At 33.5% G+C, this 22,698-nt stretch overlaps 2 protein-coding genes across 2 annotated transcripts; both read right to left on the minus strand.

Moving 5' to 3' along the window:
* Positions 1–701: 701 nt before the first annotated feature.
* LOC131165957 (uncharacterized) lies at positions 702–3,174 on the minus strand. The gene is made up of 3 exons (XM_058124144.1): positions 3,088–3,174; positions 963–1,233; positions 702–886 (listed from the first exon to the last, which is right to left on the minus strand). The coding sequence occupies exons 1-3, from the start codon at positions 3,172–3,174 to the stop codon at positions 702–704; spliced, it is 543 nt and encodes a 180-aa protein (XP_057980127.1).
* A 13,282-nt stretch (positions 3,175–16,456) lies between these two features.
* LOC131165959 (LRR receptor-like serine/threonine-protein kinase EFR) lies at positions 16,457–19,873 on the minus strand. The gene is made up of 4 exons (XM_058124146.1): positions 19,825–19,873; positions 19,094–19,553; positions 18,224–18,978; positions 16,457–17,388 (listed from the first exon to the last, which is right to left on the minus strand). The coding sequence occupies exons 1-4, from the start codon at positions 19,871–19,873 to the stop codon at positions 16,457–16,459; spliced, it is 2,196 nt and encodes a 731-aa protein (XP_057980129.1).
* Positions 19,874–22,698: the final 2,825 nt, after the last annotated feature.

Consider the following 22,698-nt stretch of genomic DNA (forward strand, 5'->3'; position numbering starts at 1 on the left):
ATAAAATGTGAGATAAAATTATACTGAATTTTTTCTAAATTTATACAAATATAAATTATATAATTTGAAATTCATTAACATAACCTAGATAATCTATGATCAAGAGGTAAAACTGTTTCTAAGGAAGTATTATATGCGCATAATAAAATGGGCATGAGTTTCTGTTTCTCCTTATCTAAAGGGGCATGTTTGAGGCCGCCATGCATCATTCTGTCACTTGGTATTGACTAAAATATAAACTACTGGCTACACGCTTATCGTGATCCGGTACTTGAGTCTGGAGCAGTGAGCTGGTGCTATCCTTTCTGTTTTTGCTTTTGGTTCATGAACCGATGCTAGCTGTGTAAAGGTAGTGAGACCCATAATTGCCCATTTCAAAATTTCAATACATGACTTCATATGTTCTGCACATGGTTGCCCACACGACTACTATTATTGTCATTTTTAGGACCAAGGAATGATATTGATGACAAGACCTTTCACCCAAGCATACTTCTGCTTCTAAAGAATCCCCATGAATAGAGCACTTTCCATTATTACCTATAATTAATGATATTGGTAAATAAAGCATACTTCCTTGATCAAGGAAGTTCCTCTAAATAGGAACGATGAAGGCAATTAAGTCAAGAGTCATGCATGCACGCATGTTTGCATCCATCCATCCATTCATGCATGGAGTCATGCATAAATGCATGTGTGAATCACTCATCGTCACCATCCTCATCGCTGTCTGGAGGCGCAGGCACGTTAAGATCAATGGCAAAAACAGCCACAGAAGAAGAAGCAGGATCTTCAGGGAGGCCTTGGTCCAAATAGTCGTCATGAGGCTGCACGTTCAAATCAATGTCCAAGCCCCTCCTCGGATCAGCAGCTGTGCTCGACGGCCCTGCACCACCAGAGTCAGATATGCTGTTGTTTCTCCATCGTGCTCTTCACTTGCGTCGCCAACTTCAATAGATAACCCGCCGCCTCTTGATCGCCGCACGGTGCCGCCTGCCCAACATTCTCCGGCGACTCTTCTCGATTGAAAGTGGGCGGCGGGTGCACCCCCCGCCACTGCCGGTCCGGGTGGCTCCGCATGTGCCCGAGCAAAGCCTTCCACGACGCGAACCGCTTCCCGCACACGCTGCAGGGGCTCGCCACGTCCGGCGCATCGAACTTTAGATTCGCCGACGAACCGCTGCGTCCTCTGGCTGCAGCCTCCGAGTCTGTAAGGCCCCTCTTCCTCTTCCTCTTCGTGGAAAATTAATATTAAATGCAAAATAAATGAAAATATGTGAAAAGTTAAATTTTATTTTTCAAGACTGGAAAAAATTATATATTTTCCTTTTTTTGACAGAGTGATTTATTTAAAATAAATGGACATATACAATGGGAGTGTTTAGTGATTAGGACTGTGATGAGAAATTACATAAGGTGGGTGAATTTACTCTACCTTATTTTGATGATTATATTTTAAAATTTAATGATAAAAATACGCGTACACTTATTTGTACTAATGAGGTCACAACTTACAACGACAAAAAAAATCATAATCATTGTTGATCATATTTTAAACTTCATATTTAAAAAGTATTCTAAAATTTATGACTTACTATCTAATAACATAAAGATTTTAGCATTCTTAAATTATTTACACAAGCTCTATGTTTTCTAAAAAATTAAATATTTTAATTTAGTTTATATAAAAAATGTATAAACACCTATAATTACCATGAATTAACTAACTTTATATTTTGAATATAATATAGTATACTAGTTAGGTCCGCACAAGTCACACAAACTCTATATTTTGAATATAATATAGTATCCATTTTGCATGATGGATAACGAAGCAAGTCTCCCTCCGGCCAAGAAGTACTAATATATATATTGAAATCCTTTGGTGACCATACTCACCCATCACAAGAAGTACTTTGATTATATTGCAACAGTCTTTAATGTCAACAAATATTGACATCAACATTTTACATACATGATTACAAGTAAAATTATATAATTTCATGTTTGCAGATATTTTGGATTTAGAGTTATATTAGATTTGTATACAATGATGTATAAAATTGTATGAAAATTTATCATAACCCACCCAAAACCAAATTTAAGGTCCTAAATTTATACATCCAAACATGACCTAAAAATACTACTAAATTCATTAACCAAACATGTCTAGAATAATTGATGTCGGTACCAAGACACCTCCGGAGTATGACTAAATTTTTAGGGTGGAAAATGGGAAATATGGCGCCTCTGAATTAATTAGTCAAGTCAAGCCCAAAGCATTCAAAATTTCAAAGCACAAATGTAGAAATAAGTGACTACATTCCAAATTACTTCTTGTTAGGACCCATTTCAGTTTCATTATCCATTGTTTTCAAGCTTGAGCGAATTGAGTTAGATTTTAACGACTTTTCTAAACAAGTGCTGGTTAATTTTTGGGGCATGCAAAATCTCCATTTGTTGTATTTGGATCATAGTAGTTTGGGGATTGACGGAGATGATGACTTTAGTTTTCTTAATTCTCTGTCTAGTTGTTGCATGGTTCAATTATCTATTGGCTTCAATTGTTTCAAAGGATGATTGCCCGTTTCAATTGCTAATTTCTCAACTCAACTCCAAGCCCTAGAAATATCGTTCATTGAAATATCTTGAGCCATCCCTTATATAATCTCAATAATTTTTTTTTTTAAATATGTAGTGAATAACCAATTAATCGACACCATTCATGCTGATATTTGGAAGATTCAAACATTGCAAGTGATGCAACTTTTTATCAACAATCTATTAAGAAAATTTCCATCTTGTCTAAGAAACCTATCATTATCGATTGAGCTTAGTTTAGATGATAAAAAATTGCAAGGAGTCAACCCTTTGTCTTGAGAAATGTCAAAATTGTTATTGCTACATGTTTTCCAAAATAACCTCAATAGAACCATGCCCAAACAAATTCTCAAAATTTCCCCGAAGGCCATTTCATCAAATTGGCCTAAAGCTATTTGGATGAATCCATACTTTTGGAGGTTGGAAACCTAAAAAATTCAGCAGGCACTAGATGTATCATATTCCAAATAGTCTTGGTGAATGTACCGACCGTGAGGACTTGTCAATGGGACGTAACCTTGTAGAAGGATCCATTCTCCCATCATTGAACTCTTTGAAAAGCATTCGAAACATTGATATTTCTCAAAAAAACTTGGTTGTTCCAATCCACGATTTGTAGCCACTTCGACATTAGAGAATTTGAATTATCTTTCAATGACTTATAGGGTGAGGACTTACAAGGTGAGGTTCTGACTAAGGGAACTTTTGCAAATATATGATATCATTTGTTGAAAATAAATTATGTAAGAAATTATTGCGATGAAGGGTAGGTAATGCACCAGTATTGCAAGAAATTTATACTTAAATGTGTAGTCTAGATTTAACAAGAGCCTCCTGGTCCACTATTCAAGAGAATATCAAGCACAGCTTTAATTCTAATTCTAATAGTTGAATTTAGATGACAGCATTATAACTTTTTAAAGTATTTTATGAATTATAAATAAATTCCCACTAACACATGCTAGAAATCAAGTTTAAGGATTGATATGGTGTTCCAAACCTTAATTATAAGGAAAGAGATTGTTTAATTTATCATTATTATACTAGATTTCTCCAACTCATATTTTATAATTATTATATAATTATGAGAAATGATTAGGTTAGGTAGAAACATACCTAATCATTTATACAAATATAGAACTAATTAAAGAACCAAAAAAAAATGTGTTGGGGGACCAAAAGGAAAAAAAATACTGAGGTAGGAAAAATTATTTGGTACATCAGATGGTGAAATCATTTTTATTTCAATCTATATGCTAATATTTTCTCCTAATATAGAGCTTTTGCTGAAGATTATAATAGGATACTTGACTTAATGATACCCCATGAGCATATCCAAAATTCAAGTTACGATATGAAATTATTCTAATTAAGCTTCTATTATCATACATTAATGTTGGCATGATTAAAAATTCTATAAATTTTCGAACCAAACTCCTACTTATTCCTCTTTTCATAAGATACAAAATATTAGCCTAAAATTGAATAAGGTCAAATGAGCATTAAGGACAATTAAATGGGATAATAAACTATTATAACTCCTCAATAAAGACTCATAAATTTTTATATATATATATATATATATAAATCCCAACATAGAGGCCATAAATATTTAATAATTCCCCTTAATGGGAGATTATCTCAAAATTTCGGTTGTTATTGTTGTTATTTAATACATACCCTTTTATTTTCCTAATTTAGGCATCAAAATGATAAAATAATTGAAGGTGAAGTTGTAGATGTAGGGGTGGAAGTCATCGTTAAGAGGATGTTAGGGACTACACTCATGGAGGTACGCTATGAGGTTGGTGAAGGTTGACCATTTCTCCTTGGTTCAAATTTGCGCTAGAAAACCCTTAGTTGCTTTGTAGAGCCTTTTATAAGTTACTTCTAGAAGTAATTTTATCAAAAATGATGTTGACGATTGGTAATTTTTTTTTCTTTGGGTAAAAAATGGAATAAATGGGAAAGTATTGATGACTCCCACATGTGTGCATGCAAAGTAAGCGTACATGAATTTTTTTTTCCCTTGTTTAATTTCATTATAGTGTAGCTACATTCATAGATTCCTCCATAGATTTTGTTATTTTCAATAATTGATATCCTATATTTGCAAAAGTTCCCTTAATCAAAACCTCACCTTGTATGTCCTCACCCTATAAGTCATTGAAAGATAATTCAAATTCTCTAATGTCGAAGTGCCTACAAATCGTGGATTGGAACAACCAAGTTTTTTTGAGAAATATCAATGTTTCGAATGCATTTCAAAGAGTTCAATGATGGGAGAATGGATCCTTCTACATGGTTACGTCCCATTGACAAGTCCTCAAGGTCGGTACATTCACCAAGACTAGTTGGAATGTGATACATCTAGTGCCTGCTGAATTTTTTAGGTTTCCAATCTCCAAAAGTATGGATTCATCCAAATAGCTTTAGGCCAATTTGATGAAATGGCCTTCGGGGAAATTTTGAGAATTTGTTTGGGCATGGTTCCATTGAGGTTATTTAGGAAAACATGTAGCAATAACAATTTTGACATTTCTCAAGACAAAGGGTTGGCTCCTTGCAATTTTTTATCATCTAAACTGAGCTCAATCGATAATGATAGGTTTCTTAGACAAGATGGAAATTTTCTTGATAGATTGTTGATAAAAAGATGCATCACTTGCAATGTTTGAATCTTCCAAATATCAGCATGAATGGTGTTGATTAATTGGTTATTGACTACATATTTAAAAAAAAAAATTTAGTGAGATTATATAAGGGATGGCTCAAGATATTTCAATAAACGATATTTCTAGGGCTTGGAGTTGAGTTGAGAAATTAGCAATTGAAACGGGCAATTGTCCTTTGAAACAATTGAAGCCAATAGATAATTGAGCCATGCAACAACTAGATGGAGAATTGAGAAAACTCAAGTCATCATCTCTCCCAATCCCCAAACTACTATGATCCAAATACAACAAATGGAGATTTTGCATGCCCCAAAAATTAACCAGCGCTTGTTTAGAAAAGTCGTTAAAATCTAACTCAATTCACTCAAGCTTGAAAGCAATGGATAATGAAACTGAAATGGGTCCTAACAAGAAGTAATTTGGAACGTAGTCACTTATTTGTACATTTGTGCTTTGAAATTTTGAATGCTTTGGGCTTGACTTGACTAATTAATCTAAGGCGCCACATTTCCAATTTTCCACCCTACAAATTTAGTCCTACTCCGGAGGTGTCTTAAGGTACCGACATCAATTATTCTAAGCATGTTTGGTTAATGAATTTAAAAGTATTTTTAGGTCATGTTTGGATGTATAAATTTCAGACCTTAAATTTGGATTTGGGTGGGTTATGATAAATTTTCATACGATTTTATACATCATTGTATACAAATATAATATAGCTCTAAATCCAAGACCTTTGCAAACATGAAATTATATAATTTTATTTGTAATCATGTATGTAAAATGTTGATGTTAATATTTGGTTGACATTAAAGACTGTTGCAATATAATCGAAGTACTTCTTGTGATGGGTGAGTATGGTCTACCAAGGGATTTCAATATATATATATATATATATATATATATATATTAGTACTTCTTGGCCAGAGGAGACTTGCTTCGTTATCCATCATGCAAAATGGATACTATATTATATTCAAAATATAAAGTTAGTTAATTCATGGTATTTATAGGTGCCTTATAAATTTTTTTATATAAACTAAATTAAAATATTTAACTTTTAGAAAACGTAGAGCTTGTGTATATAATTTAAGAATGCTAAAATCTTTATGTTATTAGATAGTAAGTCATAAATTTAAGGATTCTTTTTAAATATGAAGTTTAAAATATGATCGACAATGATTATGATTTTTTTTGTCGTTGTAAGTTGTGACCTCATTAGTACAAATAAGTGTACACGTATTTTTATCGTTAACTTTTAAAATATAATCATCAAAATAACGTGGTGTAAATTCACCCACCTTAAATATGTAATTTCTTATCACAATCCTAATGTCTAAACACACCCATTTTATATGTTCATTTATTTTAAATAAATCACCCTGTCAAAATAAGAGAAATATATATCTTTTCCAGTCTTGAAAAATAAAATTTAACTTTTCATAGTGTCATATTTTCATTTATTTTGCATGTCTCCATCCATCCATCCATCCATGCATGGAATCATGCATGAATGCATGTGTGAATCACTCATCGTCACCATCCTCATTGCTATCCGAAGGCGCAGGCTTGTTAAGATCAATGGCAAAAGCAGCCACAGAAGAAGAAGCAGGATCGTCATATGGTAGGCCTTGGGCCAAATAGTCATCATGAGGCTGCAGGTTCAAATCAAAGTCCAAGCCCCACCTCGGATCAGCAGCTATGCTCGACGGCCCTGCACCACCAGACTCAACTATATGTTGTTGTTTCTCCATCGTGCTCTTCACTTGCATCGCCAACTTCAATAGATAACCCGCCGCCTCTTGATCGCCTCCCGGTGCCTCCTGCTCAACATTCTCCGGCGATCCTTCTCGATTGAAAGTGGGCGGCGGGTGCACCCCCTGCCACTGCCGGTCCGGGTGACTCCGCATGTGCCTGAACAAAGTGTTCCATGATGCGAACCGCTTCCCGCACACGCTGCAGGGGCTCGCCACGTCCGACGCATCGAACTTTAGCTTCGGCGACGAACCGCTGGGTCCTCTGGCTGCAGCCTCCGAGTCTGTAAGGCCCCTCTTCTTCTTCATGGACTGCTCTAGTTGATCCACGATTGGCAGCCTCTCTCGCCGACCCTCCACCGCTAGTTCTGACATTTGAAAGGGATCATGGTTGAATTCTGCTGGTGTGGAGCCGCAGACAGCCGCACCAAACCAGCCACCATCTTTGACACTGGAGATGGACGGCCACCTGCTCTGCAGGCTTTGCTGAAATTGCAAGCAACCATATTTGAATTTTGCTCCCTCTCTTGTATATATATATATATGTGTTGTGTGGAAAGCTTTGTGTGTGCTATATGTGCTGTGTGTTGTGTACAGAGAGCTGTGAGAGAGGTGAACTTTGTGAGCTGCGTGAGTAGAGGTGTGCAGTGTACTGAGAGTGCAAAGAGCAGAGAGTTGTGGTGAGAGAGAGAGAGTTGAGCAGTGGCTCCTCCGTGTGTTATTTCTCCCAGATTATAGTGCAGTGGTGTGCTCCCGTGGACGTAGGTCAGTTTGGACTGAACCACGTAAATTCGGTGTTCATTGTGTGTGTTTCTATTTTTCTTCGTGTGTGATTATTACTCCAGGTCGATTAATTCCCAACACCGCCGTCGCTGTAAAAATACCGTTTGTGTTCTCGGGCTGTTGGTAGGGGTCTTGACGGGAGGAAGACTTGCTGAGGAAGCCAACAAAAGGGTTATCCATCATGCAAGATGATGAAATGGGCAGAGAGATGGAAGGAACTAATTAAAGAACCAAAATTAAATTCCCGCGGCCGGGGGGGGGGGGGGACCAAAAGGGTAAAAAATAATACACGTGGTGAATATTAAAGGTCACCCATATTATTCAACGTTTTAAAAGAAAATCTTGTTATTAATTAATTATGAATAATATGGTGACCTTTAAAATAATATCAATTATTAATTATTAATTATTAATCATTAAAATAATTAATATTCATAATTGATATGATTTTGTTGTTTTATTAATTAATAATTAATAATTGATATTATTTTAAAATAATATTAATAATTAATAAATGATATTATTTAATTATTTAATTCCCATGAATCAATCATAAATAAATTCCATAGCCCGACTTCTAATTCTAAAAAATAGCATAAAAGTAGCCAAACTAAGTTTTAAATTGTTATTAAAAAACAAAACTTTTATTTAAATTATAATAATTATTAAAATATTATATAATGTATAATTGCATAATAATTTTTATATATTTATAATACACCAATTCGATCGGTTAACTGCAACTATTGTATGGACTGAACCAAAGCCGAATCATTAACGGAAAAAATTAAAAATTTTGAATCGAAATCAAACAAAAAAAATGATTAATTGATTTTTCTGTTCAAATGGTTCAATTAGACATTTTGATTTGATTTTACGTTTTTTCATGTCCACCCCTTAACCGCATTTTAGTGTGTGAAAGGGCTTGTAGGCAGAAATGCTGCGTAGGGGAGCTCATCCTACATTCAGAAATGTATTCATATATGCTTTATATATATATATTTGTTTTATATGTTGCAATCTAAATCTAAGGGGTGCGTGAATTGAGTTTCAAAAATAAAAGTGCTTGATTTCAAAAAATTAAGGCAAATTATGCATTCCAAGAAAATATATAATTAAAAAATAATTTAAGTAGAAGTAGAGTAAAAAAGAGAGATTGCAAATAAGTTTATTTAATAATTAAATAATATCAATTATTAATTATTAATATTATTTTAAAATAATATCAATTATTAATTATTAATTAATAAAACAATAAAATCATATCAATTATGAATATTAATTATTTTAATGATTAATAATTAATAATTAATAATTGATATTATTTTAAAGGTCACCCATATTATTCATAATTAAATAATAACAAAACAAAATCATTAAATTATGAATATTACTTATTTTAAAGATTTTGTTTTAACACGTTGAATAATATGGGTGACCTTTAATATTCACCACGTGTATTATTTTTTTCCCTTTTGGTCCCCCCCCCCAAATTTATTTTTGGTTCTTTATTGGCTCCCTCGGCAAGTCTTCCTCCCGTCAAGAGTCAAGACCCCTACCAACAGCCCGAGAACACAAACGGCAGCGACGGCGGATCCCCTTCAAATGTCAGAACTAGCGGTGGAGGGTTGCCGGGACGGCGAGAGAGGCTGCCAATCGTGGATCAACCAGAGCAGTCCATGAAGAAGAAGAGGGCCCTTACAGACTCGGAGGCTGCAGCCAGAGGACCCAGCGGTTCGTCGCCGAAGCTAAAGTTCGATGCGTCGGACGTGGCGAGAAGGGTCGCCGGAGAATGTTGAGCAGGAGGCACCGGGAGGCGATCAAGAGGCGGCGGGTTATCTATTGAAGTTGGCGACGCAAGTGAAGAGCACGATGGAGAAACAACAACATATAGTTGAGTCTGGTGGTGCAGGGCCGTCGAGCATAGCTGCTGATCCGAGGCGGGCTTGGACTTTGATTTGAACCTGTAGCCTCATGATGACTATTTGGCCCAAGGCCTCCCTTATGATGATCCTGCTTCTTCCTCTGTGGCTGCTTTTGCCATTGATCTTAACAAGCCTGCGCCTTCGGATAGCGATGAGGATGGTGACGATGAGTGATTCACACATGCATTCATGCATGATTCCATGCATGGATGGATGGATGGATGCATACATGCAAAATAAATGAAAATATGACACTATGAAAAGTTAAATTTTATTTTTCAAGACTGGAAAAGATATATATTTCCCTTATTTTGACAGGGTGATTTATTTAAAATAAATGAACATATAAAATGGGCGTGTTTAGACATTAGGATTGTGATAAGAAATTACATATTTAAGGTGGGTGAATTTACACCACCTTATTTTGATGATTATATTTTAAAAGTTAACATAAAAATACGTGTACACTTATTTGTACTAATGAGGTCACAACTTACAACGACAAAAAAAATCATAATCATTGTCGATCATATTTTAAACTTCATATTTAAAAAGAATCCTAAAATTTATGACTTACAATCTAATAACATAAAGATTTTAGCATTCTTAAATTATATACACAAGCTCTATGTTTTCTAAAAATTAAATATTTTAATTTAGTTTATATAAAAAAATTTATAAGGCACCTATAAATACCATGAATTAGCTAACTTTATATTTTGAATATAATATAGTATCCATTTTGCATGATGGATAACGAAGCAAGTCTCCTCCGGCCAAGAAGTACTAATATATATATATATATATATATATATTGAAATCCCTTGGTAGACCATACTCACCCATCACAAGAAGTACTTCGATTATATTGCAACAGTCTTTAATGTCAACCAAATGTTAACATCAACATTTTACATACATGATTACAAATAAAATTATATAATTTCATGTTTGCAAAGGTCTTGGATTTAGAGTTATATTATATTTGTATACAATGATGTATAAAATTGTATGAAAATTTATCATAACCCACCCAAATCCAAATTTAAGGTCGGAAATTTATACATCCAAACATGACCTAAAAATACTTTTAAATTCATTAGCCAAACATGCTTAGAATAATTGATGTCGGTACCTTACGACACCTCCGGAGTAGGACTAAATTTGTAGGGTGGAAAATGGGAAATATGGCGCCTCAGATTAATTAGTCAAGTCAAGCCCAAAGCATTCAAAATTTCGAAGCACCAATGTAGAAATAAGTGACTACGTTCCAAATTACTTCTTGTTAGGACTCATTTCAGTTTCATTATCCATTGCTTTCAAGCTTGAGAGAATTGAGTTAGATTTTAATGACTTTTCTAAACAAGCGCCGGTTAATTTTTGGGGCATGCAAAATCTCCATTTGTTGTATTTGGATCATAGTAGTTTGGGGATTGGGCAGGGCCGTCTTTTCATAATATGTGGCCCTAGGCGAATGATTTAATCAAGAACCCTTAATATTTTTTTTTTAATTTTAATTTTTATTTAAAATTAATTTTTCTAACTTTTTGAGATGCAAAATCACTAATTAAAGTTTTATATTCAAGATTTTCAAGTATTTCTTTTTCTATTGATAACATAGCCAATCCATTTAATCTTTCTTGTGACATAGTTGATCACAAATAATTTTTTATAAGTTTAAGTTTTGAAAAACTTCTTTCTGCAGAAGCTACTGTCACAGGTATCGTTAATAAAATTCTATAAGCAATAAATGCATTTGGAAAACCATCTACCTTTTTTATAAAGTTTAATGTTTCAATTGGTGTACTCGTTTCTTCCAAACTTTCTTTTAAAATTCTCAATTCTGAAAATAAATCAAAACCATTAATATCTGAATGTGTTCCACAGTTTAAAATATTCTCAAGTGTCAAACATTTTTGTTTCAAATTATTCTCATCTAATGATTTTAATATTTTTAAATCATATAAAAAACCAAAAATATTCTCATATGTTTGAAATTGTGCAAATCTACTCTCAAATGAAATAATAGCTTGATCTATTATGTATAAGAAAAAATTAATCCTAAAAAATTCTTCAACTGAGTGTGTTGTATCATCATTAGCATTCTCATCAAATTGTTTTTTTCTATTAATTACACGTTTTTTACAAAATATAGGTTTGATATTCATTTCAAGGGCAATGTCTTTTACTGAAATCATAGAAGATATAAATCCATTCTCCCTATAATTTTTTAGAAAAACAATAAGACCTTTTAATTGATTAATGGCGACATCAATGCACATATCTTTTGATTGTAAATTTTTACTAACACAATTAACAACAAATAATATGTCATACCAAATAATCATTCCTAGTAAGAATTCAAAATTTTTCATTTCATAAGTTGCTATACAATAAGATTCACTCTTTGTTTTTGGATTATCACTAGTTTTTTCTAATTGAAGCAAAAACATCTCTAATTTGAGAAGTTTGAAACCTTATTGCCTTAACACTCTCTATTCGACTTTCCCAACGTGTTTGTGATAATGATTTTACAGTTAAATTTGATACATATTCGGTTAAAACTTTCCATCGTTTCGTAGAAGAAGAAAATAATGTATATATTCGTTGTACTACTCCAAAAAAAAGTTATAACTTTAGAACAACAATTAGCCATATCACAAAATACTAGATTAAGACTGTGACAACCACACGGAGTATAAAATGCTCTAGAATTTATATCTAATAGTCTCTTTTGTACACCTTATTGTTTTCCTTTCATATTAGATCCATTATCATATCATTGCCCTCTTATATTCTCAATACCAAGTTCAAATTTTTGTATGACATTTATTAATTCATTAAAGAGTCATTCTCCTGACGTATCATCTACTTTTAGAAATTCTATAAAATGTTCTTCTATTTTAATTGGACTTGTAGAAAGATTCAAATATCGTAATATTAAAGACATTTGTTCTTGATGACTTACATTCGGAGTGCAATCAAGTATGATTGAATAATATTTTGTTTCATTGATTTGCTTTATAATTTTCTTTTTAATATTAAGAGTTAATAAATTTATCAATTCATTTTGCGTATTATGACCAAGATAATGATTATGAATTTCACTATGTTGAAAACGTCGAATATGTTCTTTCATTATTGGATCAAATTCTGCAATCATTTCAATTAAACTTAAAAAAATTCTATTATTCTCTTGATAAATTCATTCATTTTTCCCACGAAATGCCAAATTATTTTTAGCAAGAGTTTTCACAACAGAAATAATTCTCAATAATACTTTTTTTCAGTGTTCTTTTTCTTTGTTGATTTGTTCTTCTATATTTTTATCAATTGTTGTATTTTTTAACAATCTTAACTCTAAATCAGCCCATTTACTAATATTGAAAATATGTTCTTTACTAATTTCGTGACTTTTAAGTTTAGTACTAAGATTTTTCCAATCTTTACACCCTTCATTAGCTAGTTGTTGGTTATTTAATTTTTGGCCAAATAACTTACAACAAAAACAAAATACTCTATCTAAATCTTTAGAATATATAAGTCATTTTCTATCATGTTTCTCTCCATTTGATAATTTTCGAATATAATATATATTTGAAAAATGTCTTGAATTTTCATCTTTTGGAAAAATTAAATCATTATCCCTAATAGGACCTTTTTCAACTAATAAATTTCGTAATTTGGTATCTATATTTTCCCAATATTTTGGATCATAAATATTATCATCATTATTTATTTATTTTTCTTCTATATTGTTAAAATGTCTTTCAAAAGAAATATCATTAGTGAACATTTCCTGTATATCAATGTTATCTTTATCACTATTATTATTATTATTATTATTATTATTATTATATTCTAATTACATCTCTGGAATTGATTGCTCATTTCTTGGAGGATTTTCATCTTGTTCATTTATATTTTGCTTTGAACTAAAAAAAAATTTATCAAGAGCTCCCTTTTGAGATGACACTAATTCTTCTATTTTTTTTTCTTCGTTTTTCATATTCAGATTCATATTTTCTTGTTGACATAGTTAAATTTCAAAATTAACGCTATAAATTGACAAATTATGTAAACAAATAAAAATAAATTTAATAAATCTATAGAAATAGTAGATTGAAACAATATAACCTGATTATTATTATTATTGCAAATTGATCGGCGAGCGAGACTTTAGAGATATCGGATTCTTGTCAGATACAGCGCTCTAACCTTAAAGCTTCCAAAATCTAAGGAAAAAAAAAAATTCAGAGTGAAAATAATAGAAAAATAATATACAAACATTGAAATCAAAATTAGAGTTGAAGAAAATTACAGAGAATCGGAGGCCCGAAGATGATGAACACAATAGTTGGAGCAAAAATCATAAAGAGACCAAGAGATGAGAGTGAGAGATGAAAAAATTTTTTTAGAGAGACTAAGAGAGAGAGATGGGAGTAATAGATAATTTGAAATACAATAAAATTGTTAGTTGGGAAGTATAAGACTTGAAAAAAAAAAATTAAATTATATTTATTTTATATTTTAAAATATAATTTTATTTATTTGTTAGTTGGGAAGTCAATTATGGGAATAGAGCATAATAAATAATATTAATATTATTTAATTAAAAAAAATTTTGAGGCCCTAAAAATATATTATTCTTTTAAACAAAAATTGAGGGGCACCAAAAATTTGGGGGCCCTAGGCGGGTGCCTTAATGGCTTAAGGGCAGAGTCGCCCCTGGGATTGGGGGAGATGATGACTTGAGTTTTCTCAATTCTCCGTCTAGTTGTTGCATGGTTCAATTATCTATTGGCTTCAATTGTTTCAAAGGACGATTGTCCGTTTCAATTGCTAATTGTATGTAGCTGGACAAATATGATCGAGTAACGCTAATCTTTCGTTTGGATAAATATGAATATTTATGGAATCTGAATATATTTTGGTATCTTAATAATATGTGCCTTTTTTTTTTTAGGAAAAGAAAGAAGAAATGCATTAAAATAGGAGATTGAATTTGCATTTAAAAAAACAAATATAATGCCTATTTGTATTAGATGCTTCAAGAATGAGTAAGGTTATCCACATCTATCATGATTGAATGAAGAAATTGACTTGATTTTGACTCGATCAGAGACCAATGAACTATGAAAAATTAAGAAAAATATACAGGTATTTATTAAGGTGTGAATACATTGTATGCGTTAATGACTTAATGGATACATTGGTACTTTACAATATAACCATCTCCTTTTTTACTATTCAACCAATTATAGTGATATTTTAAGGAGAACAAAACTAAAAGATAAAGAAGGATCATATATACATTTTTGTCAAATAGGTATGAATTACTTTAAGGATATTTATGTGTTTGTTATAAGAAGTTATTATAGTAGTATATATAATATTTTCCTATATCACCATTAGCTTTAGGAAATGAAATATGGATAGTAAGGGCCTATATAGTTATGGAATAGTTTTCGTTTATTTTATTTTTTATTTTGTCAAAAAATTATAAAAATATCACTTCATTTTTTTTTTTTTCAGTTTTTCAACATTTGTATAGGAAAATTGGAAAATAGTAAAAAAAAAAAAATGTTTTTAAAATTTTTCACACAAATGTTGAAAAATTAGAAAAAAAAAAAAAGGAAAAAGAGCAGGTACTTTTTAGTTTGAAAAAATTAAAACAAAAAATGGGAAATGTTTTCCGTAACTAAACAAGCCCTAAAGTTTGTGGCTAAATCCACTTTTTATTGACATTGTTGGGGACAGAATAAGAAATTTAATAGCTACCCTTAATAAGTTAAGGGTGGCTATTAACAACATGACTTATTTTTGTGCAAATAAAACACGGTTAAGTTTTTTTTTATTAAATCAATTGAACAAAATATTTTAGAGAAGGAAGGATAGGGAGTGACATTACCTGGTGCTGCATACCCAATGGTACCATTTACTCCAATAGAGCTACTTCAATTCGGATTTGGCATTTCTCTCTCAAATTTTGCCAATCCAAAATCTCCAACATGGGCAATTAGGTCATTGTCAAGGAGAACATTGCTCGGCTTTAAATCACAATGAATCATTGTCTTTTGGTAGTAGTGGTGAAGATAATCAAGTGCACAAGCCACATCAATTGCAATGTTGACCCTTTGAAGTAAATTAAGCTTTTGAATCCTATTTTGTTTCCACGGCTGAATGCAACCACCTTTCTAGACTTCCATTGGGCATGAACTCATAGACAAAAGCTTTAAAATCATTACCTTGGAAGTCAACAGTTGAGCAAGAAGTTATGATTTTCATAAGATTCTGGTGACAAACATTTCTGAATACTTTGCACTCAGCCATGAAGCTCTTGAAAGCACCTTGATGTTGGAGGTTGAGTACTTTAACTGCAACAAATGGTTCATCTTGATTAAGGATTCCTTTATATACACAACTCAAAGCACCAATGCCCATCAAATTTGCTGTGGAAAATCCATCAGTTGCCTTGTGTAGCTTTCTATACGAAACTTGAGGCACTAATTTCATTAGAAAGGGCGTTGATGATGGTTGACCTTTTTGGTTCTATTTTAGCCAATAAAGCAATGAAAATGAGAGTATGGTAACTCCTATAATTGTGCATGCAATAGGAATTATTGTTATTATGTACACGAGATGCTTCTTCCCCTTCTTTGAATTCATCACAGGGCATTTGGGTAGTTGTAGTTTATCAATTCCCCCACAAAGCATGTTATTTCAAATACTCCAATGACAAAGTCCCCAAGAATTGTGGAATTGTACCAGAAAATTTGTTAAGAGAAAGATCAAGTTCTCGAATACCTCTTGAAGAACTAAAAAATGAGGGTATTGAACCTTGAAAAAAGTTGCCATCCATGTACAGGTATTCAAGACTGGTACATTCACCAAGGCTACTTGGAATTTCGCCATGCAGCATGTTTTGAGATACAGCCAAGATTTCCAATTTTTTTAGGTTGCCAACCTCCATGCGCATGGACCCAACCAAACTCAGTGCAATGAGCATAAATGAAATTCCAAAAAATTGTAGTCCCAGAAATCTCAAGTGCTCTAGTCGGGCCAAAGAATTTGGAATGCTTCCACCCAATGCATTGTAAGCCAAGGATATGGCTTGCAGTGCAGTTAGGTTGCTGAAAAATTGTGGGATGCCTCCGACTAGATTGTTGTAGGAAATGTCTAATGCTTTGAGGAAGGACAAGGAAGCAAGCACTGCTGGGATTTTTCCCGTCAGCTTGTTGCCGCCTAAAAGCAAATACGTAAGGTTGGAGTGGGACAAGTTGGCCGGAATTTCCCCGGCGAAGGAGTTGTTGGTTAAACGAAGTACCTGTAGCCTGAAAAGGCGACCGAGTTCTTGAGGGATATGACCATGTAGAGTGTTGTTTCTGAGATCAATGGACCTCAGAAAGCTGAGGTTGCCGATGTGAGGAGAAATTGAACCAACCAAGGCAATGGAGGAAAGGTTCAAGGCGGTGACTCTGCTTTTGTGCCGGCGACCGCATGTGATGCCTTCCCACTCGCAGAAATGGACGGAATCATTCCAGGTGCGCATCGCGCCTTGGGGGTCGCAGTTTATCAATTCCCCCACAAAGCATGTTATTTCCAAGAACGCACTCACATTTGCAAAAACCCCCTTAGTTGGAGCCTCACCTTCAAAGCCATTGAAAGATAGATTTAAATACTCCAATGACAAAGTTCCCAGGAATTGTGGAATTGTACCAGAAAATTTTATATTAATAAAATGTTTTATATTACTATTTGCTTTATAATAATTATAGACTTTTATATAATCAATTATATTTAATTAACTATAAATAATTTATTGTTATGAATGAAATAAAAAGAGGAACACCAAAAAAAATAAAAATAAATTTAGAGTTATAGAAATTCAATAGTCTTGTTCTTAGAAACTAGATGTTACTAATCATCTTATTATCTCATTTTATTGTAAAGTGTATCCTTATATAGACAAATACATTAGTATCTCAAAGGTTGACTTTGGAACTGCTCACAGAAACGATGTGAGACTAGACGTATATTAATACTCTCCCTCGAACCCATTGGGGGAAATGAGGCGAGAAAAAGTCCAACTTATGGAGGAGCCAAGCAGCCGAAGGTCCTATTTTGATACTATGTTAGAGAGCTCATCCTCGAAACCTAGGTATTAAAGAAAGAGGGTTAAGAGAATCTTATACTGACTTTGAAACTGCTCACAAAGATGATGTGAAACTTGTCGTATATTAATAATTTTAGATACACATTTGATTTTTTGTGTACTTAAATAAACTTTAAAAAGTACACCTTTGAGTCTCTTGACTTTTCTTCGAAGATATTATGGTTGCATCCTTCCTTAATTTAAAGTAAGAGAAATATAACCCTAATCTGGTTTACCAATAATAATATATCAATTCCCCACAAAGCATGTTATTTCCAACAACTGATATCGCACTCACATTTGCAAAAACCCCCTTAGTTGGAACCTCACCTTCAAAGCCATTGAAAGATAGATTTAAATACTCCAATGACAAAGTTCCCAGGAATTGTGGAATTGTACCAGAAAATTTGTTAAGAGAAAGATCAAGTTCTGGAATACCTCTTGAAGAACTCAAAAATGAGGGTATTGAACCTTGAAAATAGTTGCCATCCATGTACAGGTATTCAAGACTGGTACATTCACCAAGGCTACTTGGAATTTCGCCATGCAGCATGTTTTGAGATACTGCCAAGATTTCCAATTTTTTTAGGTTGCCAACCTCCATGGGCATGGACCCAACGAACTTGTTTTGGGCCAAACTCAGTGCAATGAGCATAAATGAAATTCCAAAAAATTGTTTGGGTATGGTTCCACATAGTTTATTTTGAGAAAGATCTATAAATAATAAATTTGGACATTTCCCTAGATTAGAAGGGATATTTCCTTGTAATTTATTATCCTCTAAGTAGAGATAAGCCAAAAAAGAAAGGTTTCCAAGACAGGAAGGAATATTGCCCGAAAGTCTATTCCTCTCAAGAGACAAGTGTTGTAACTTTTGGATCTTGCAAAGATCAGCAGGAACGGCACGGTTATCAAACAAATATAACGCATTTAAGTTGATAAGGTTACCAAGTCCCGGAGGGATGGCACCGAATATTTTATTTGATGCCATTATCAAGATGTCCATTTGAGTTGAGAAATTTGCAATTGAAGCTGGCAAGTGACCATTGAACCGATTAGATCCTATAGTCAATCTAAGCAAATTACTACAGTTGGCCAAGGAATCAAGAAAACTCAAGTCACCAGCTCCACCACCCCCCCCAAAATATTGTTGTCCAAATATACTTTAATAAGATTTGCATGCTTCCAAAATTAACAGACAGCAGTGCAGAGAATTTGTTGGAACCCATCTCAATGTTGGTAAGCTCGGAAGCATTTGATAATGAGACTGGAAATGGTCCAACGAAGAAATTCTCACTAAGTTGAAGGATTTGGAGACGGGGAAAAGAGAGGCCCAAGTTGGGGGAAACACGTCCATGAAGTTGATTCTCAGACAAGGAGAAGTGAGTTATTGAGGAAAGATTATACAAGCGTGGGGGGATTTCGCCTGACAGGTTATTCCCAGCGAGTCCCAGAAATCTCAAATGTTCTAGTCGGGCCAAAGAATTTGGAATGCTTCCACCCAATGCATTGTAAGCCAAGGATATGGCTTGCAGTGCAGTTAGGTTGCTGAAAAATTGTGGGATGCTTCCGACTAGATTGTTGTAGGAAATGTCTAATGCTTTGAGGAAGGACAAGGAAGCAAGCACTGCTGGGATTTTTCCCGTCAGCTTGTTGCCGCCTAAAAGCAAATACGTAAGGTTGGAGTGGGACAAGTTGGCCGGAATTTCCCCGGCGAAGGAGTTGTTGGTTTAACGAAGTACCTGTAGCCTGAAAAGGCGACCGAGTTCTTGAGGGATATGACCATGTAGAGTGTTGTTTCTGAGATCAATGGACCCACTCGAATGCATTGTCCTTCGGAGACCAAACGAATTACTTCACCAACAAATAGTCTTATGTCCATATGTTGTTGTAGGTTTCGACAAAATGGGCTACGTGCTGCTTTGGATTACCTCTTTCATCAAATTGTTGGAATTTGGACGGTTGATAGCCCAATGACATCCTTATCCGCTCAATCCTTTGCGAAAAAGGCTTAGCATAGGTTTGAGAGCCTTTGTTGAGCCCACCTTGAGAAAGCTGAGGTTGCCGATGTGGGGAGAAATTGAACCAACCAAGGCACTAGAGGAAAGGGTCAAGGCGGTGACTCTCCACTCGCACAAATGGATGGAATCATTCCAGGTGCGCATCGCGCCTTGGGGGTCATCACTAATCTTTGATTTGAAGGCCAACAGAGCAACTCTGTCATCAGCTTCACCGTTGTTGGGGGTGGCGGTGGCCATAGAGGTGGCGGAAACTGCATTAGTGATCACTGGGTTGAGAATTGCCCAGCAGCAAATTAGAAGAGCAGAAAGCTGGAAATAGAGAGAGCAGATGAGCGTCACTACGGCAGCCATCGATGAAACATTTGAACTCCTCATTTCATTCATTAATTAATTATGAGTACTTGCTTGAATTTAAGCATCGTGTTGTTACAACGTGAAATATGGGAGCCAATGCCACTTGCTAATAACTCCACTCTCTCTCTGTAGTCTGCTTTGGGTGGAAAGCAAACATCCATTCATGAGACAGGAAAGCAAACATTTCATCGTTCCCTTTTTTTTCTTCATTCTATTCTCTTATTTTCTTCTCTCTTTTTATTTTACTTTTTTTTGGTTTGAAAGGAAAAACAAGCATTAATTGGTTGCTGGTTGGGCATGGCTCTATATGAATTAGCTGTAATAATTTATTGAAATATAGTGATAGGGTATGATAATATTAATTATATCATGGAACATTAATAACTAGCTGATATATTGGTAAAATTTAGAATTTTATGAATCATACTTCTAAGGGAGCATGGGAATGAAACTCCCATTGTCTAAGATTAATATCGTAGCTTGACAAGTTATGATTTAGTATTGCAATATTACTCAAGATTTTAACCGAACTTTTTAAATTTTACTATCACTTTATATAAGAGACATAAGATATTTTATAAATATATTTTTTATTTTTAAAAGAAGGACGGCATCTCCATTTATTTATTAGTAAACCTTCACTTTTGGTGGAGGAATACCGTGGTTACAAGATAATCAAAGGGAGAAATAAAAGACAAAACTTTAAAGATCTCCCAAATAACAACACCAACATCTAGTCAAAACAGGATTACAAGTCCAATTAAAATAAAACAAAGCAAGGACCTACAAGACAAATATCAAGCAATAAAACAAACAAAAGATAAATAACATAAAGTATAGATCAAAACCAATAGGAAATCAGCTAAACATATCTCATATAAGTCGTACTCATCTTCTCTAATTTATACAACTCATTGATAACTTTAAGGAGTTGACTACTATTTGTAAACAACAAATTCCTTCCCCTAGCACCTTGACGAGTTAAGGCATCTGTCACTTTATTTCCTTCTCTATATCAATGTTTTATCATATTTCTCTATAAGATATTTTATGCATACATTTAATATTTTTTACATTCATTTAATATTGTTTTATAACTTAATTGAGCTTGAATTTTTTGAGAATATGAAAATTTGAGTTTAACAATTTTGAGATTGATCTAGTTTGAGTATTTCAACTCAATCAATTTAAATACATGTTAAATCTAATTGGTTGTTTAAAATTTGATATGGTTAAACCACCTGATCTAATAATTTCCCACTCATAACCTCTCAAACAACCAAGATACTTGCAACTACCCTAATATATATAAAGTTTTTTCCCATTTTAACTTTTTTTTTTAAAAAATATTAAATAATACCTCATTCTGGGAAATATTTCCCAGAATGACTCTGATGTAATCTCGTTACTTCACGTATCACTTTAAAAATTATTTTCCTAAAAAATTATTATTTAATATATTTTTTTAAAAAAATTGATAAACGTGAAAACACTCTAGGCCTCAATAGAAAAGGAAAATTATTTTGTCTTTAAAGTCCTAAAAAAACCTAAAATAACAAAGCAGCAACCTATAAGCCTAGACCTGCAAAACCTCCCCTCGAAGCCCCCATCCTTTCGTGCCACTCTTAGCTCTTGTCTTTCTTATCAATTGCAGTGCATGTCTAATCACTCTACCTTCCCCATTCCTCAATTATGCTCCCCCCCCCCCCTAAGTTTAATAAAAAATATAAATTTTATCTAAGTATTTATGTCAAAACCACCACTCACTGAAGAACAATAATACACAGCTGACCACATCAGCACCTGAAAATGAAAAACATAATAATATCATGCATTAGATAATGCAGCTGCTGCTGATGACAATGATGAGGACAGGCAAAATATGGCCACACAGAAGAATTTTGACGCCATGGGAAATTTTGCATGGCGTCAATATGAATGGTGTCGATTAATTGGTTATTGACTATAGATTTAAAAAAAAAAAAATCAATTTAGCAAGATTATATAAGGGATGACTCAAAATATTTCAATAAACGATATTTCTAGGGCTTGGAGTTGAGTTGAGAATCGAGAAAACTCAAGTCATCATCTCCTCCAATCCCCAAACTGTTATGATGCAAATAGAACAAATGGAAATTTTGCATGCCCCAAAAATTAACCAGCACTTGTCTAGAAAAGTTGTTAAAATCTAACTAAATTCACTCAAGCTTGAAAGCAATGGATAATGACACTAAAATGGGTCCTAACAAGAAGTAATTTGAAATGTAGTCACTTGTTTCTACATTTGTGCTCCGAAATTTTGAATGCTTTGCGCTTGACTTAGACTAATTAATCTGAAACGCAACATTTGCCATTTTCCACCCCACAAATTTAGTCATACTTGGTGTCTTGGTACCGACATTAATTATTCTTGACATGTTTGGTTAATGA

Source organism: Malania oleifera, chromosome 10 (assembly GCF_029873635.1).
Source record: "Malania oleifera isolate guangnan ecotype guangnan chromosome 10, ASM2987363v1, whole genome shotgun sequence".
Classification (NCBI taxonomy): Eukaryota; Viridiplantae; Streptophyta; class Magnoliopsida; order Santalales; family Ximeniaceae; genus Malania; species Malania oleifera.